The 18,618-nt window shown below is 35.2% G+C and overlaps 1 protein-coding gene across 1 annotated transcript in view; it reads right to left on the reverse strand.

Moving 5' to 3' along the window:
* Nucleotides 1-17,218, reverse strand: part of GRB14 (growth factor receptor bound protein 14) — a 171,984-nt gene extending 154,766 nt beyond the window's left edge. Inside the window, exon 1 of the mRNA XM_053698386.1 lies at nt 17,088-17,218. Coding sequence (XP_053554361.1) covers nt 17,088-17,144 — 57 coding nt within the window. The 5' untranslated portion in view covers nt 17,145-17,218. The remainder of the gene's footprint in view (nt 1-17,087) is intronic.
* Nucleotides 17,219-18,618: the final 1,400 nt, after the last annotated feature.

The raw sequence follows: 18,618 nt of genomic DNA on the forward strand, positions 1-18,618 counted from the left end.
TACAGTTAGAATTTATTTTCATTTTCATGACAAAATAGGATTTTGTGGTCTGCTCATCTTTTAGCATCTTACAAATACAATAGTTTATTTACCACACAAGGTTATATGGTTGCTGCTTGCTTAGGTGTAAGAGACTTGCATTTAGAGGGATATTAAAGTCTAAATTAAATCTTTGTGATTCAGACAGAGTGCGTGGTTTTAAACAACAGTTCAATTTACTTCTAATTTCAAATTAGCTTTATTCAGTTCAGTTCGTATTTATTAGCGTGAAAGCTAAACTTTCAAATGTGGCTTAATGGTGAGCGGAACTACCAGTGATGCGACGGTCGCCACAGCGACCAGGCCAAGGATGTCCCTCCCACAGGAGGGCCCAACTACAGACAGGTTGTTATTTTTTATTATTATTATTAAATTTAAAAAAAAAATTTGTTGGAAATAACTTTGAACTTCCCATTTTGGCGTGCCGTGCACTAACGCACTGATAGGCAAGAGCAGGGGGCCCCCGTCCCAGGGCGGAAGACGTAGAGCCTAGAGTTAGCCGCCTCCTCCTCCTGACTGACTGCAAGTGTTTCGGCTTGTGACTGCACATGCAGTCTAGTCAAGTCAACTGGGACATCTGGGAGTCTGCAGCGTGGCGAGACTGAGTGGCAGCCACCACTGAGAGGAGCAGCAGCACCACACGGTCAGACTCAGCACCACTAAAGGTGCGCACAGGTCGGTAAGCCAGCGTGTGAGCTCGGGCCAGGGGGCAAGACTGAGCGGCAGCCACTACAGAGAGGAGCACCCGCCACAGAGAGGAGCAGCAGCACCGCACGGTCAGACTCAGCACCACTAAAGGCACACACAGGTCGGTAAGCCAGCGTGTGAGCTCGGGCCAGGGGGGGGGCAGCTGTGTCAGCTCTCGCTGGAGATGAGTGGAGACTAGAGATCAGATCAGCCTCCCTGAGTCCCTGCATCCCTTCATGCTTGCGGTGTAACAAGGTGCCTGCAGCCTGCTCCTGCTTCTTCCCATGTCACCTCCCGCATCAGATAATCTATACTGCTCCCGACAGCTGTCTGCACGTCAGCTTTCCCTTTCCTTCCCTTGCTATCCTCCCTGGCTGTTTGCAAGACTCACTAGCGTGTGTGGGGATGAGAACGTTTTATTTGCCTCTTCTCTTACATTAAAGGGACATTCCAGCCAAAATTGGAATCCACATAGATGCATTTCAGTTTTGAATAGAAGCATTTTTCTAATATACATGCATTGGCAAAAATGCTTCTAGTAAAAGTTATAGCTGTTTCAAAAGTGTATTTAAAGGGACACTGAACCCAAATTTTTTTCTTTTGTGATTCAGATAGAGCATGACATTTTTAGCAACTTTCTAATTTACTCCTATTATCAATTTTTTTTAATTCTCTTGGTATCTTTATTTGAAATGCAATAATGTAATTTTAGATGCCTGCCCATTTTTGGTGAACAACCTGGGTTGTTCTTGCTGATTGGTGGATAAATTCATCCACCAATAAAAAAGTGCTGTCCACATTTCTGAATAAAAAAAAAGCTTAGATGCCTTTTTTTTCCAAATGCACTGTGTGCAGAATTATTAGGCAAATGAGTATTTTGACCACATCATCCTCTTTATGCATGTTGTCTTACTCCAAGCTGTATAGGCTCGAAAGCCTACTACCAATTAAGCATATTAGGTGATGTGCATCTCTGTAATGAGAAGGGGTGTGGTCTAATGACATCAACACCCTATATCAGGTGTGCATAATTATTAGGCAACTTCCTTTCCTTTGGCAAAATGGGTCAAAAGAAGGACTTGACAGGCTCAGAAAAGTCAAAAATAGTGAGATATCTTGCAGAGGGATGCAGCACTCTTAAAATTGCAAAGCTTCTGAAGCGTGATCATCGAACAATCAAGCGTTTCATTCAAAATAGTCAACAGGGTCGCAAGAAGTGTGTGGAAAAACAAAGGCGCAAAATAACTGCCCATGAACTGAGAAAAGTCAAGCGTGCAGCTGCCAAGATGCCACTTGCCACCAGTTTGGCCATATTTCAGAGCTGCAACATCACTGGAGTGCCCAAAAGCACAAGGTGTGCAATACTCAGAGACATGGCCAAGGTAAGAAAGGCTGAAAGACGACCACCACTGAACAAGACACACAAGCTGAAACGTCAAGACTGGGCCAAGAAATATCTCAAGACTGATTTTTCTAAGGTTTTATGGGCTGATGAAATGAGAGTGAGTCTTGATGGGCCAGATGGATGGGCCCGTGGCTGGATTGGTAAAGGGCAGAGAGCTCCAGTCCGACTCACACGCCAGCAAGGTGGAGGTGGAGTACTGGTTTGGGCTGGTATCATCAAAGATGAGCTTGTGGGGCCTTTTCGGGTTGAGGATGGAGTCAAGCTCAACTCCCAGTCCTACTGCCAGTTTCTGGAAGACACCTTCTTCAAGCAGTGGTACAGGAAGAAGTCTGCATCCTTCAAGATAAACATGATTTTCATGCAGGACAATGCTCCATCACACGCGTCCAAGTACTCCACAGCGTGGCTGGCAAGAAAGGATATAAAAGAAGAAAATCTAATGACATGGCCTCCTTGTTCACCTGATCTGTACCCCATTGAGAACCTGAGGTCCATCATCAAATGTGAGATTTACAAGGAGGGAAAACAGTACACCTCTCTGAACAGTGTCTGGGAGGCTGTGGTTGCTGCTGCACGCAATTTTGATGGTGAACAGATCAAAACACTGACAGAATCCATGGACGGCAGGCTTTTGAGTGTCCTTGCAAAGAAAGGTGGCTATATTGGTCACTGATTTGTTTTTGTTTTGTTTTTGAATGTCAGAAATGTATATTTGTGAATGTTGAGATGTTATATTGGTTTCACTGGTAAAAATAAATAATTGAAATGGGTATATATTTGTTTTTTGTTAAGTTGCCTAATAATTATGCACAGTAATAGTCACCTGCACACACAGATATCCCCCTAAAATAGCTATAACTAAAAACAAACTAAAAACTACTTCCAAAACTATTCAGCTTTGATATTAATGAGTTTTTTGGGTTCATTGAGAACATGGTTGTTGTTCAATAATAAAATTAATCCTCAAAAATACAACTTGCCTAATAATTCTGCACTCCCTGTAATGATAGCAAGAGAATGAAGAAAAATTGATAATAGGAGTAAATTAGAAAGTTGCTTAAAATTGCATGCTCTATCTAAATCACAAAAGAAAAAAATTGGGTTCAGTGTCCCTTTAAGTATGCACTGTGCACCAGCATTTTAAACAGAACACATGCTCAGAGAGCCTAAGGTGTTTCTACCATCTGGTATTGACTCAATTTGTTAATTGCTGACATGATACAACCCCCACTGGCAATCTTAGCAGCTGCAGTATTTAAAATTATGGTGCACTGAGAATATCTTGTTATAATTCAAATGTATGTGCATAGAAAAATGCTAACACTAAAACAGTTATAACTTTAACCAGAAGCATTTTTGCCAATACAGGTATATTACAAATATGTTTCTATTTAGAGATTTAATTCATCTTATGTGCATTTATATTTTGACCAGAATGTCCCTTTAAGATGTTAATATACACATAAATACTCACGCATCTATGCGTTTATCATATCATTTCCTAGTGGGGAAATCCTAGGGTTGTGTTTGCTTTGCTGTCATTGGTTTGTACTCTTATATCTCTGCATGTGCTATGAGATGGGATTTGTAATATTTATATACAGGGGACATTTATAACATTTATATATATATATATATATATATATATACACCCTGTATCTCATGATACTTTTGCATCCTGACCTCTTATTATGAATGGTTTTGGCCAGCAATCTTTTTTAGTACAAAAATTCAACATTATTATTCTATTTTTTATTGTAATACAATAGGCTTTTGAGAATAAAGTAATCATTAACCCTTTGACTACTTTAGAAGGCTGCAAAGTTTAGCAATACGGTGCAGGCATCCCTCTTTTACAAACAAGGGCTTAAAGACTAGGGGCATATTTATCGAGCTCTGTATGGAGCTTGATGTCCAGTGTTTCAGACGAGCCTTCATGCTCACCGGAAACAGAAATTATTAAGCTTGCTCTGAGGTGGCAGACAGAAATTGACAGAAATGAACCCGATCGAATACAATCTGGTTGATTGACACCCCCTGCTAGCAGTCGATTGGCCGCAAATCTGCAGGGACGGTATTGAACCAGCAGTTCACAAGAATATATACTGTTATATACTGTTGGCATTTATCGATGTGCAGCGGACATGAGCCACTATATCGGATCATGTCCGCTCGCACTATCATAAATAGGCCCCTAGATATGGACTGACAGCTATTATCTTGAGCTTTGAGATACAGCTCTATTATGTGTTGACAACTTTAGTGTACTTTGATTTGTTATTTTCTGCCTTTATAGTGGGGAAAGAGCAAGCTTTTGAAGTAGAAATAAAATGTTCCTTATAGGAGGGTTACGCTGGTATATGGTTAGGTCTGGTTTGTTATTAGGGATCTTTATGTTATAAGGGTGAATTTCCTGCTATGTTAGGGGAGCAAGTTCCTACACACACCTAGTTCACTGCCTTCTAGAGTTATTCGGCCTTCATGAAGCCTATTAACCGCTTCAAACTCACTGACAGGTCTTCAAAACAGATTCAAAATGCTCATTGATTAAATCACAGAATATACATTAATGTATTCTTTACATGCTATATTTTCCAAGAACAATGCAATTGCTGCTGCTATTTTTGGTCATAAAGTACCACTGTTGATGATAACAGTAAGTTGAAATGATTTACACTTTTTTTTTTACTGTGTTAAATGTTGAGAGAAAAAAAAGATGTGTCAAATTCACATTTTTTTGGGGGGTGGGGGGTCCCTTCTTAGATTCTTGCACCTGGGCCCTGTGGTTTCCAGTTACGCCTCTGATCAATGCTAACCCTCCAACATTTGCTAACGTGACATCCGCACTTTTGCAGCAAATGTTTATAAAGCAGATTGATGTTAGGGATGATCTGCAGAAGAAGTAAAACCTTCATGAAGAAGTGGGAGGCTTAAACACTTACATTATCACAAAACTTACAAAGACAAAGGTTGTACCCGATTAGGAACTCTGAGTACATTCTTAATGCCCAACTGAGGCGATAATCTAATATTGATTGGACAGGACATGGGATGAGGGGATAACATGTTAGGCAAAATTTCAAGTGGAGCACTAAATTATTGTGTTCCCGCAGGTGCGTGATAATTAACCAGCCCTTACAAATGACTGGTTATTGCTACTGCAAGCTCGCGGCAGTAATTAGTGCTCAGAAAATTAACCAGATATCCGATCTCTGGTGTATTTTCTAAAAGTGCCCCAAATGCCCTCAAAATAGAGGGCATTATAGTTTTTTATTATTATTTTGGGGTCTAAAGTTGGTGGGAGTGGGGTGTAAAGGAAAAAACAAAACTGCACTTAAAAGTGCCTTTACATTGTGGTCTAAGGGAACTGTGTGTTCCCAGTAAATATATATGTATATGCTTATATACTTATATATTTATGTGTTAATATGTGTATATACATACATATACATATATATTTAAAAATATTCTGCCATCACAGCGCTACTTACCCCTTTGCTGCACTTAAGTTCTGATTCCATCTCTGACGGCATCAGAACGAGGCTCCCATTGGAGCCTATGGAAGCAATGCTTCCTAGCAATACGAACGCAAGCTTGTGTTCACCTTGCGATTTATTCATAATACCAGCGCACAATAGCGCACACTGGTATTACTCAGTTTGCACTAATATTGCTTGCACGCAAACGATATTTAGCACTCCACTTGTAATCTAGCCCTTTATGTTTCTGGGGCCGAATTATCATTGTCTGTCCAACATGATACACTGTAGCGTATCATGTCCGACAGACAACGCTTAATGCCGACAGCGTATGCTGGTGAACTGCTTGTGCAATGCCGCCCCCTGCACATCTGGGGTCAATCGACCGGTAGCAGGGGGTGTCAATCAGCCCAATTGTATAAGCAGTGGACAATTATGGAGTTCAGGTAGCGGACCAGCTATGCAGCAGCGGTCTTAAGACCCTTGATAAATCAACCCCTCTGACTGTACTTACTATGGTAGTGATTGGCACCCTGGAAACTTAGTTTAGGAATAATATCTTATAAATTATTTAACATTCCACTTGCTTCTAATTTTGTATTTTCTAATTTGGTGTATTTGTTTTTTGGCTTTAAAATGTATATCTTTGTTATATGTTTTTTGTTGTTTGGCTGATATAAAATTAGGTTGCAATCATCAAACATTTTACTAACTTAAAGGGATATTGCGATTAAGGATGGCGTCCCTTGAATTCCTATTGGCTGATTTGATTCTTCCAATTCAAATCAGCCAATAGGATTAGAGCTACTCAAATCCGATTGGCTGTTAAAATCAGCCAATAGGATGAAAGCAAGTAAAATTCTATTGGCTGATTTGAATAGCCAATAGAATTTAACTTGCTCTCATCCTATTGGCTGATTTGAACAGCCAATAGGATTTGAGTAGCTCTAATCCTATTGGTTGATTTGAATTGGAAGAATCAATTCAGCCAATAGGAATTCAAGGGACGCCATCTTTAATCGTGTACCTTGAATTCACTATTCAGTGTACGGCGGAGATCGTACGAAGAGGATACTCCACACTCCATGGCTCAGCGGTCGCCAGTCTTCAGTTCCAGGGTTGCAGGTCTTCAGTTCCAGGGTCGCCGGTCTTCAGCTCCGCGGTCATCAGTCTTCAGCTCCACTCCGTGCCGGATGTTCCTGGCAGAAGAAAAAAGAGGTCGCCACTTGGAAGAAGACTTCACCGTCTGCAACAGGACCTTCTCCGTCAGACTTCAGGAACGGTGAGTAGCAACCTCGGGGTTAGACTTAGTTTTTTTTAAGGTTTTTTGGTGGTGGTTTGTTTTATTTAGATTATTGATAGGCAATGCCCAAACAAATGCCCTTTTCAGGGCAATGGGTAGTTTAGGTTTTTTAGTGTTAGGTTCTTTTATTTTGGGGGGTTTGGTGGGTGGGGGGTTTTTGCTGTTAGGGGGGACTTTGTGCATTTTTTGTAAAAGAGTTGATTATCTTGGGGCAATGCCCTGCAAAAAGCCCTTTTAAGGGCTACTAGTAGTTTATTCTTAGAGTATGGGTATTTTTATTTGGGGGGGGGGCTTTTTTATTGTCATAGGGATTAGGTTTAATTTTGTAAAATTTGGTAATTTGATTTTTTATTTTCTGTAATGTTAGCCTTTTTTATTTTTTGTAAACTTAGTTTTTTTTTTTTTTTTAACTTTACAATTTATTAGTTTATTTGGGTTAATTTAAGGGGGTGTTAGGTTAGGGTGCTTAGTTATTTAAATAGTTATTTGTGTTGTGGATTTTGTCGGTTTAAGGGGTTAATAAGTTAATAAGGTTTATTGCGATGTGGGAGCTTTGCGGTTTAGGGGTTAATAGGGTAAATAGGTTTATTGCAAAGTGAGGGTTTTGTGGTTTAGGGGTTATTAGTGCAATTATGTTTATTGCAATATTTAAGACAGTAGTCCATTATAATTATAGTATTGCTACACCTGTAGCTTAAATATTTATATAAAAGAAGAGTTACAAAATAGGTTGTTTCTACATCTGTAGTTTAAAAATTAGTACACAAATAAACCTGAAAATGCAGTTTCTCAAATATGTTATACTCTGCAGCTGATATAACAAATCATTGCAAATACATTAATGGAAAAACTATTTTACAGTGTACTGTCCCTTTAATGACAGACACATGCATATAAAATAAATGAATAAATACATTCACACATAACTATTGCAATACATTTATAAAAGTAATTTTAAAAAAATGGCAAGAATTTCCTGTTAAAACAACATGTTCTTTTTAGAAAACTGCATCAAGTAGATTGATTTCTTACTTTTGTGTATATGGGTTATTTTTTTATTTATCTCTATGTTTTTATAACAAATATAATTATCTTCAAGTAGATTTTTTTTCAGTGTATTTCTGTGGTTGCTTTTGGACTTTAGACCTTATATTATCTAAGCTCTTAGTAAGATCATTACATTCACTGACAACAAGACTGAGTTTGCTTTATAAGATCAAATTACTGAAGCCAACTATGAAATGGTAAATAATTGTTGCATCATCTTTGCTATAAAAAATGCTGCAAGTTAGAAAAAAAATATTTTAGTGTGAGATAATATAGGCTATATAGTCGTTTGCTAATTAAAATTTATGGGGGGAAAATATGACAATTATTATTTTACATTTAATAAAAAATAGGATTCATAATCGCATTTATATCTAACTGTATTTATCATTGCATTAAAGGAAAATTAAACCCTAACATTTTCTTTCATGATTCAGATAGAGAATAGAATTTTAAAAAAGTTTCCAATTTACTTCTATTATCAAATTTGCTTCATTCTCTTGTTATTCTTTGTTGAAGAGATATCTAGACAGGTAGCGTGCACGTATGGGGCACTACAGAACAGGAAATAGTGCTGCCATCTAGTGCTTTTGTATTAGTGCTAATGTATAACATTGTTGAAAAACTGCTGTCATACAGTGCTGCAGACATGTGCAGACTCCTGAACCTACCATCCTGCTATTTAACAAAGGATAGCAAGAAAACAAAGATGATTTTATAATATAAGTAAATTGGAAAGTTGTTTAAAGGGATAGGAAAGTCAAAATTAAACTTGCATGGTTCAGATAGAGCATGTAATTTTAAGGAACTTTTAAATTCACTTCTATTTTCAAATGTGCTTTGTTCTCTTGGTATCCCTTGTTGAAAGAAAATCCTACACTAGAGGCAGCTGGCTGCTGATTGGTGCCTGCGCACATTTGTCTCTTGTAATTGGATAACTAGATATATTCATGGGGGTTTTCTATCCCTTTAAAAATGTATGCTCCATCTGAATCATGAAATAAAAATGTGGGGTTTATATCACTTTAAACAAGCTAGAATAGATGCAATTTCAGGTCAAAAGCTCCCTTATTGATTTTCTTTTCAAAATTCCTCAAAATTCACACAGAGAAAAAGATTGTTAATGCTTCTAATAATAAAAAAAAACTTTACAAAAATTTAGTTGATGTAAACTGAAATCATATATTTCATGTTTGCTTTATGTTTTCTTTCTGTTATTCCAGTTGTTAAAGCGATAGTAAACACCAAAAATGCTATTGTTTAAAAAGATAGATAATCCCTTTATTTACCATTCCCCAGTTTTGCATAGCCAACACTGTTATAGAAATATACTTTTTACCTCTGTGATCACCTTGTATCTAAGCTTCTGCTGACTGCCTCCTTATCTCAGATCTTTTGACAGACTTGTATTTCAGACAATTAGTGAACTAATGCCCTCTAGCTGTGAAAAGCTGTCAAATGCATTCAGATAATAAGAAGTAGCCTTCAAGGGCTTATCAATTACCATATGAGCCTACCTAGGTTTAGCTTTCAACTAAGAATACCAAGAGAACAAAGCAAAATTGATGATAAAAGTAAATTGGAAAGTTGTTTAAAATTGCATGTCCTATCTAAATCATGAAAGTTTAATTTGGACTTTGCCATCCCTTTAAACATACCAAGGGGTCAATCCCAATCCTTTAGACATTTTAACTAATAATTTTCTACAAAATTCACAATTAAAGTCTATGATGATTGTTTTGGATACATCATTTGATAAGCTTTTCCTAAAGATTGTAATCACCCCACCCCCTCCAGTTTGAAAAAGCAGAACTCAATAACAAGTAGTTCTTAAAGGGACACTCAAGTCAAAATTAAACTTCATGATTCAGATAAAGCATTGCAAAATTGCAACCCCTCAAATGTTCTCTAACTGTTTAAAATAACATCATAACCCCAACCCTGCATGCCCGATGTCTTGGGGTCACACTTGACTCTCTTTCACTCCCCACATCCAGTCTTTGGCCAATTCCTGCCTCCTCCAACTTAAAAACATCTTAGAAATTCACCACTTCCTCACACAAGACACAGCTAATAATTTAATCCACCCTCTCATAATTTCCCGCCTTGACTATTGCAACTCCATCCTCTCCGACCGCCCTATCTGCCGTCTAACTCCCTTACAATCCATAATAAATGCCTCTGCCAGGCTGATCTTCCTTGCACGTCACTCCCCATCTGCTGCACCTCTCTGCCAGCTTCCTCTAACCTCCAGAATAAAACACAAAATCCTGACTCTAACTTTTAAAGCTCTCAATAACATTGCTCCACCCTATATCTCAGACCTTGTCTACAGATACTCTCCCTCCCGTCCACTTTGTTCTGCTCATGACCTCCTTTCCTCCTCTGTTGTTACCTTCTCACATTCCTGTCTACATGACTTCTCCAGACTGGTCCCTTTTTTGGAACTCTCTGCCTTGCTCCACAAGACTCTCCCCTAGTTTGCAAACTTCCAAGTGCTCCTTAAAGGGGCATTCCAGTCAAAATATAAATGCACATAGATTTATTGCATTTTTTAATAGAAAGATATTTTCAATATACATGTACTGGCAAAAAATGCTTCTATTAAGAGTTATCACTTTTTCAGCGTTAACATTTTCCTCTGCATGTGCATGTGAAGCATAGCTAGATATTTTCACTGCACCTGCTCAGATCATCAGTGGGGCTTGTATCATATCAGCAATTAACAAATTGAGTCATTAACAGATGGTACGAGCACCTTAGGCTCCCTGAACAAGTGGTGTGTTTAAAATGCTGGTGCACGGTGCATACTTAATACACTTTTGAAACAGCTATAGCTTTTATTAGAAGCCTATTTGCTAATGCATGTATATTACAAAATTGCTTCTGTTCAATACCAAAATGCACCCATGTGGTTTCCAATTTTGGCTGGAATATCCCTTTAAAGACTCTACTGTTTAGGGATGCATACAATATACACTTATAATTTTCTTATCCTAATTCCTCTTCTCCTCCTAGTTATCCCCTTGAACATTCTTATTATGTAAATCTATGAGCACAGCTGCTTTGGAAAGAATTTGTTGACACTCTACAAATAACTGATAATATTAATAATAATAATAATATAGCATGCCATTTAAAACAACTTTCTAATGTACTTCCATTAACAAAATGTGCACAGTCTTTTTATATTTACACTTTTTGAGTCACCAGCTCCTACTGAGCATGTGCAAGAATTCACAGAATATATACGTATTTGCATGATTGGCTGATGGCTGTCACATGATACAGGAGGAGTGGACATAACTTTAAAATTTGTCAGAAAAAAATCTACCACTCATTTAAAGTTCTGACTAAGTGCTATTGCATTGTAATCACACATTTGTTGATTATGCAAATCTACTGTATTTAATGGTCCTTTAACTCAATTCATGAAATATGCAATCTACTTTATTTACTTGCATCAATGATCTATTCAAGTTTTGGGTCAAATACATGTAGACTTATGTGTATAAAAGTTAATTCTAAACAATATTTAGGCTGTTGAGCAAATTATACAATTTATAAAATGTACATGTAATATTTAAAACAACTGATCATCTGTGTTTAAAAAAAAACTAAAAGGAATATAAAAATGTAAAGAATAAAAATGCTCTGATGAGTTAAAGTATTGTGTTATTGCCCTGTTACTTATACATAATGCTGGGGATATGCCTCAAGCTCTGAATTGTCATCTCCCAAAAAGGATCTGCATTATTAAACTCCCCACTTTGTAATCCAAACATTAAATGTGCATCACCAATGACAAAAAATGATAAAACAATTACATCATAGGCTGAAGAACTATATGTTTATTGACCCCTGTGTAGTGATGCTAATGAGTGACATGTGTGCAATTAACCTGTTGTGATCCAAATGCATAGAGATGTATGTGTGTCTTTTTAAGGGTTTTGAAAAGGGGCATTGTGGGTATAATGTGCATGTGTGTTTGTTGGGTTATGTATTTTGAGGATTTATCTTATTGTAAAAGTGCTTATTATTAAAGGGACATGAAACCCCAATTTTTTCTTTCATGTTTTAGAAAGAGCATGCAATTTTAAACAACTTTCTAATTTATTTCTATTATGTAATTTGTTTAATTTTGTTGATATGCTTTGCTGAAAAGCATATCTAGATATGCTCAGTAGCTGCTGATTGGTTGCTGCACATAGATGCCTCATGTGATTGGCTCACCCATGTGCATTGCTATTCCTTCAACAAAGGATATTTAAAAAATGAAGCAAAATATATCATAGAAGTAAATTGGAATTTTGTTTAAAATTGTATTCTCTATCTGAATCATGACAAATTTTTGGGGGGTTTAGTGTCCCTTTAATGTTTTAATTCTAATTGATTGAGCAGGTAGTGTTAGTATTTGTTTGGTGACATTGCTTCCTAACGTAATCCAGTACGACGTTGCTAATGTCATTATAGTATTTTCTTTTTTGCACTTTGATGTCCCTTTAAATAACTTTAAATGCAATTTCAAAAATTCTGTCTTAATATGTGTATATACACATATTAACACGTAATATATATGTATATAATCATATACATATATGTTTAAAAATTCTGACCGGATCAGAACGAAGCTCCGATAGGAGCCTATGGAAGCACGCTCTTGTAAGCGCAATGCTTCCTAGCAATGCAAAGTGAGCTTGCATTCACATTGCGATTTACTTGTAATACCAGCGCATATTATCATGCGCTGGTATTACAAAGAGGAGTTTTAATATCTCTTGCACGCACCACTAGTAATAAGGCCCTAAATCCATGTATGTGGAATCATAATGGAATACGTAAAAAAAAAATCTAACATACCTCTTAACAGAAATTCAACAACAAATATAAATAGAATAAGAAAATCATAAATTTGATAAAAACATAACTTTTTTTCATGAAGCATTCAACAGCCTTATAATACCAAGGTCTTATGCAAAATAAGGTTTTTGCTTTGGACAGAAAATGAAATGAATAGCAGCTTACTGTTATTATTATGTGCTGCTTGTTTCCTCGTGTGTCATGTACTAAATTATATACAGTGTATGTGCCTGTATTAGTCACCAAACTTCTATCATATAAGACACACTTTTTAAAAAAAGGCAGATTTACTACTTATACAATGTATTAAGGACCATTATAGCTTATATTGATTCAATAATATCTGGTGAAAACATCCCCTGTCATCTTAAATATTTCCAAATTAGAGTACTTTGGACCATAAATATGCAGGTCAATTTTAAGAAATCAACAAAGACAAAAATGGTACCCATACTAATCTTCCATTACCACTTTTGAAACCTTATTTGACGTGTCTCTTGGAATACTTTTATGTCTATCATAGCTGATAATGATGTTTACATTTCCTTATATAATGTTTCTTTATTGGATTAGTTCAAGTTGTTATTATTTGAAACATGCTTTTACTATGTTTTGAACTATATTAGTTACTACCTTTGTGCTGATACATATATTTTCTGGTCTGGACAGAAAAGTATTAGATATTTAAAAAGGCAAATTGTATCTCATTCACTCTGGATGTAAAACAAAAAAACATAACATTATTACACTATATATATATATATATATATATATATATATATATATATATATATATATATATATATATATATATATATATAGAATACATGTTAAATGTATCTCATATTACTAAAAATACTTATTGCATGTAGCTAATACTGTGCATGAAATGTTAAGACTTCACAACTTTATTTTGCCCTTTGACTGTAGACCTTTCATGCCAGTTAAGTTTGGAAAGATCACAAAAATGTAGTTAATCTGTAGTTTACAGAACTTCCTAACATAGTATTAATTAGTAATATGCAGATTTAAGCCAAATATTTCAAAATATATTAGCATAGCATACTTGTGCTATTAACCTACCCCCCTTTATGCTTATGAAAACAGTTTTTGTATGTGCATTATATGATTCGTTTTACAAAAAAAAAAAAAAAAATTAATGCATATTTAACATTGCGTTGTTTAATGTACAATGCAAATGTCATGCATTGATTTTGCATAAGACACATAATAATACATATAACAATAAATGTACTTTACCATGAACCATCCATTTAAAAAAAAAATATTCCAGCCTAACTGTGTAAACAAATGAGGGAGTTAATGTTTATTTTATTTGCTTTCTCTACAATTATGAAAAAGGACAAAGCCATTGCTTTGTAAGCTTTAACAGAAAGGGTGAGTCTCCCCTTCCTACAGATAACTTGTCTATACTTTCCAACATGTATATACTTTACAAAATTATACTATTTCTCAGGCAGCATTATTCCGCTACTTATCCAACTGTTCTGACTAACATACTGTAAATAAATCCATTATGCTTCATTGTTTAGAATGTGTATGTGTGTATGTGTGCGTGTATGTATGTGTGGGTGCGTGTGAGTTTTGTGTGTCTGTGTGTGTGTGTGTGTATGTATATATGTGTCTGTGTGTGTATGTATATATGTGTACATGTTTGTGTGTGTTTGTGTGTCTGTGTATGTATGTATATATGTGTGTGTGCATGTTTGTGTGTCTGTGTATGTATGTATATATGTGTCTGTGTATGTATATATGTGTGTGTACATGTTTGTGTGTGTTTGTGTGTCTATGTATGTATGTATATATGTGTCTGTGTATGTATATATGTGTGTGTGCATGTTTGTGTGTCTGTGTGTATGTATATATGTGTCTGTGTGTGTGTTTGTATGTATGTATATATGTGTCTGTGTGTGTATGTATGTATATATGTGTCTGTGTATGTATATATGTGTATGTGCATGTTTGTGTGTGTTTGTGTGTCTGTGTGTATGTATATATGTGTCTGTGTATGTATATATGTGTGTGTGCATATGTGTGTATGTTTGTGTGTGTATGTGTGTCTGTGTGTGTGTAAGTATATGTGTCTGCATGTGTCTCTGTGTATGTGTGTGTCTGTATATATGTGTGTTTGCATGTTTGTGTGTGTTTGTGTGTCTGTGTGTATGTATATATGTGTCTGTGTGTGTGTATGTATATATGTGTGTGTGTGCATATGTGTGTATGTTTGTGTGTGTATGTGTGTCTGTGTGTGTGTATGTATATATGTGTCTGCATGTGTCTCTGTGTATGTGTGTGTCTGTATATATGTGTGTGTGCACGCATGTTTGTGTGTAAGTGTGTTTAATTGATTGATTTCAATGTTAAAATATTTTGAGAGATTCCTTTCTTATTTCTTATGTACTGAAACAATAATTGTCAATATGATGAATGTTACTTATTATTTGTAAGTTCTATCAAATAGGTCAACATTGCTAGGATTAAGATCTTTAATTACTTTTTTATTATGGGGTAGTAGCTCAAGATTTACATTCTGCAATGATGTTATATTTGTGGTATACAGGAATACGGTTATATTTGTGTTATACAGCAATACAGGAATACGATTATATTTGTGTTATACAGCAATACAGGAATACGGTTATATTTGTGTTATACAGCAATACAGGAATACGGTTATATTTGTGTTATACAGCAATACAGGAATACGGATTATATATTTGTGTTATACAGGAATATGGTTAGATTTGTGGTATGCAGGAATAAGGTTATTTTTGTATTATACAGGAATATGGTTAGATTTGTGGTATACAGGAATATGGTTATATTTGTGGTATACTGGAATATGATTATATTTGTGATCTAGTATACAGGAATAAGGTTATATTTGTGGTAGCAGGACTATGGTTATTTTTGTTGTATACAGGAATAAGGTTATATTTGTGGTAGCAGGACTATGGTTATATTTGTTGTATACAGGAATAAAGTTATATTTGTGTTTTAAAGGAATACAGGAATAAGGCTATATTTGTGGTATACAGGAATAAGGCTATATTTGTGTTATACAGGAATATGGGTATATTTGTGTTATACAGGAATATGGTTATATTTGTGTTATACAGGAATGTGCTTATATTTGTATTGTACAGGAATAAGGTTATATTTGTGTTATACGGGAATATGGTTATATTTGTGTTATACAGGAGTATGGTTATATTTGTGTTATACAGGAATATGCTTATATTTGTATTGTACAGGAATAAGGCTATATTTGTGTTATACGGGAATATGGTTATATTTGTGTTATACAGGAATAAGGTTATATTTGTGTTATACAGGAATATGGTTATATTTGTGGTATACAGAAATATGGTTATATTTGTGTTATACAGGAATAAAGTTATATTTGTGGTATACAGAAATATGGTTATATTTGTGGTATACAGGAATAAAGTTATATTTGTGGTATACAAGAATGTGGTTATATTTGTGGTATACAGGAATACATGAATAAGGCTATATTTGTGTTATACAGGAATAAGTCTATATTTGTGTTATACAGGAATAAGGTTATATTTGTGTTATACAGGAACAAGGCTATATTTGTTTTATACAGGAATAAGGCTATATTTGTGTTATACAGGAATAAAAATTTGTGTTTTACATAAATAAAGTTATATTTGTGTTATACAAGAATAAAGGCTTTGTCTGTATTAGCAGATATACATCTCAATATATAGACAATGGAAACGAAAAAGAAGGTAAGAAATAATTCACTTATGAATAAGAAGAAATTAAGCACATACAGAAGACCTGACAGTTTATTTAAGAAACAGTAAAAGTAATTAAGTAAGCGGTAACCATAACTGTAAACAATTAGCCACATAATTTTAAAATGTAAAAATAAAGATTACGTTGAATACTTTAGATAAAATTATTGCTCAGCGAAATGATTAAATTAGAATTGACATAGTATCTGGCTGTACATGTGATATGGGGATACTGTATTTGAAATATTACTGATCTTTAAACAACTTCCATTAACTGCTAATCAGACAATTTAGTGTATTAAAAATGCAGGATAACATTTCTATGAATTGTTTAATAATCTGTAACTTTATGCTGCTTGCTTGTAATGATTGCTTCTATGAGGCTAGCTTGCACAACATTACAAATTAAAGGCAGATTTTCCTCTTTCTATTGACAATACACGTAGCAATGCAAAAATAGTGTAAATAATTTGCCCTACCCTTTTCTGCAGAACCAGTGGCGTGATGGCAGGCAAAGTAACCCTTCTTGCATACATGTTTGCTCTTCATACAGTAGTTTACACTAAGAATAATACTGCAAGATATGCAGTCACGTTAAATATCCCTTACTTGTTCTAAAGCTGTACAGGAAAAACTGTGATCCCAGCTATTCACAAAGCCAATTAAAACTAACTGTGGGAGAGAACTAACACACAGCCAATCACAGGGATTTCAAGGCTTCTCTTTTGTCCTTGGAAGCACTTTCTGATATTCTGTCTATAATACTCAAAAAGACAGACAGCCTTTAAAGGGACCTTAAACTCATAATTTAATTCCTCATAAAATGCTTAAAGGGATAGGAAAACCAAAAATGTTCTTTTGGGATTAAGACAGAGCATACAATTTAAAAAAAATAAATCGATTTTACTTCTATTATCAAATTTGTTTTGTTCTCATGATATTCTGTGTTGAAGAGATACCTAGGTAGGCATCTGCAACACTACATGGCAGGAAATAGTGCTGTGCTCTTGTGCTCTTGCAAATGGATAACATTCTTGCAAAACTGCTGCCGTATATTGCTCCAGAAAGGTGCCGGCTCCTAAGCTTACATCCCTGCTTTTCAACAAAAGATACCAAGAGAACTGAAAATAATTGATAACACAAGTAAATTAGAAAGTTGTTTAAAATCATATACTTTATCCAAATCATGAAATTATTTTTTTGAATTTCATATCCCTTTAATTATATCTTGTTTTAAACAGTAGCAATATTATTTTGTCATTTATTTTTGTGCACTTTTCTACAGTTTAACTTTTCTACTGTCCCAGACAGGGTGGATTTTATCGTGCAGTATCCAGAAATTCGACCCTTAAACATGCTACTTATTCATTGATTGATTAGTAAAAGAGTTCATCTAGTTCTGTCCCTAAATATTTACAGCAAGGCAGATAAAATAAACATATTACAGTGACTTTTGTAAGAGGTATGTCTCTGGAATGCAAAACTACTCATATTTTTAGTACAATATGTTCCCCTTAAAAATGAAAACCCTATTAACAGATGAAACAGAATATTGTACTTAGACCAGTGTTTCTCAAATATTTTTTGGTTGGGTTGATCAAAGTTATTGATACAACAAATGCTAAATATCGTAAACGGTATATGAAAATATAAAATAAAAATCTATTCACCATTTAAAATGTGCTCATCTTGTTAATCTTGTTCGCCCCCCTCTTAAGTGGTATACAGAAAGCAAATTTGAGAACAACCACTTTAGTTTTTCAAAGGCATTTATAAAAATAGTACAGTTAGAAATGAACCCTTTGAGATCTAGTAATGTCTGCCTATAAGCTATGAGCATTGAGTTAAATTACTATGGGCAAGATTACAAGTTTTGCGGTATGGTGCGGTAAGGCTATACCGCTGAAAAATTAGCAGGTTTCCCGTATTACAAGTCGCGGCGGTATAGCTATGACGCAAACGTTTTAGCCTGTAATGCAATGATCCATTCCGCACTCAAAAAATTATGTT

This window comes from Bombina bombina, chromosome 1, assembly GCF_027579735.1.
Source record: "Bombina bombina isolate aBomBom1 chromosome 1, aBomBom1.pri, whole genome shotgun sequence".
NCBI lineage: Eukaryota > Metazoa > Chordata > Amphibia > Anura > Bombinatoridae > Bombina > Bombina bombina.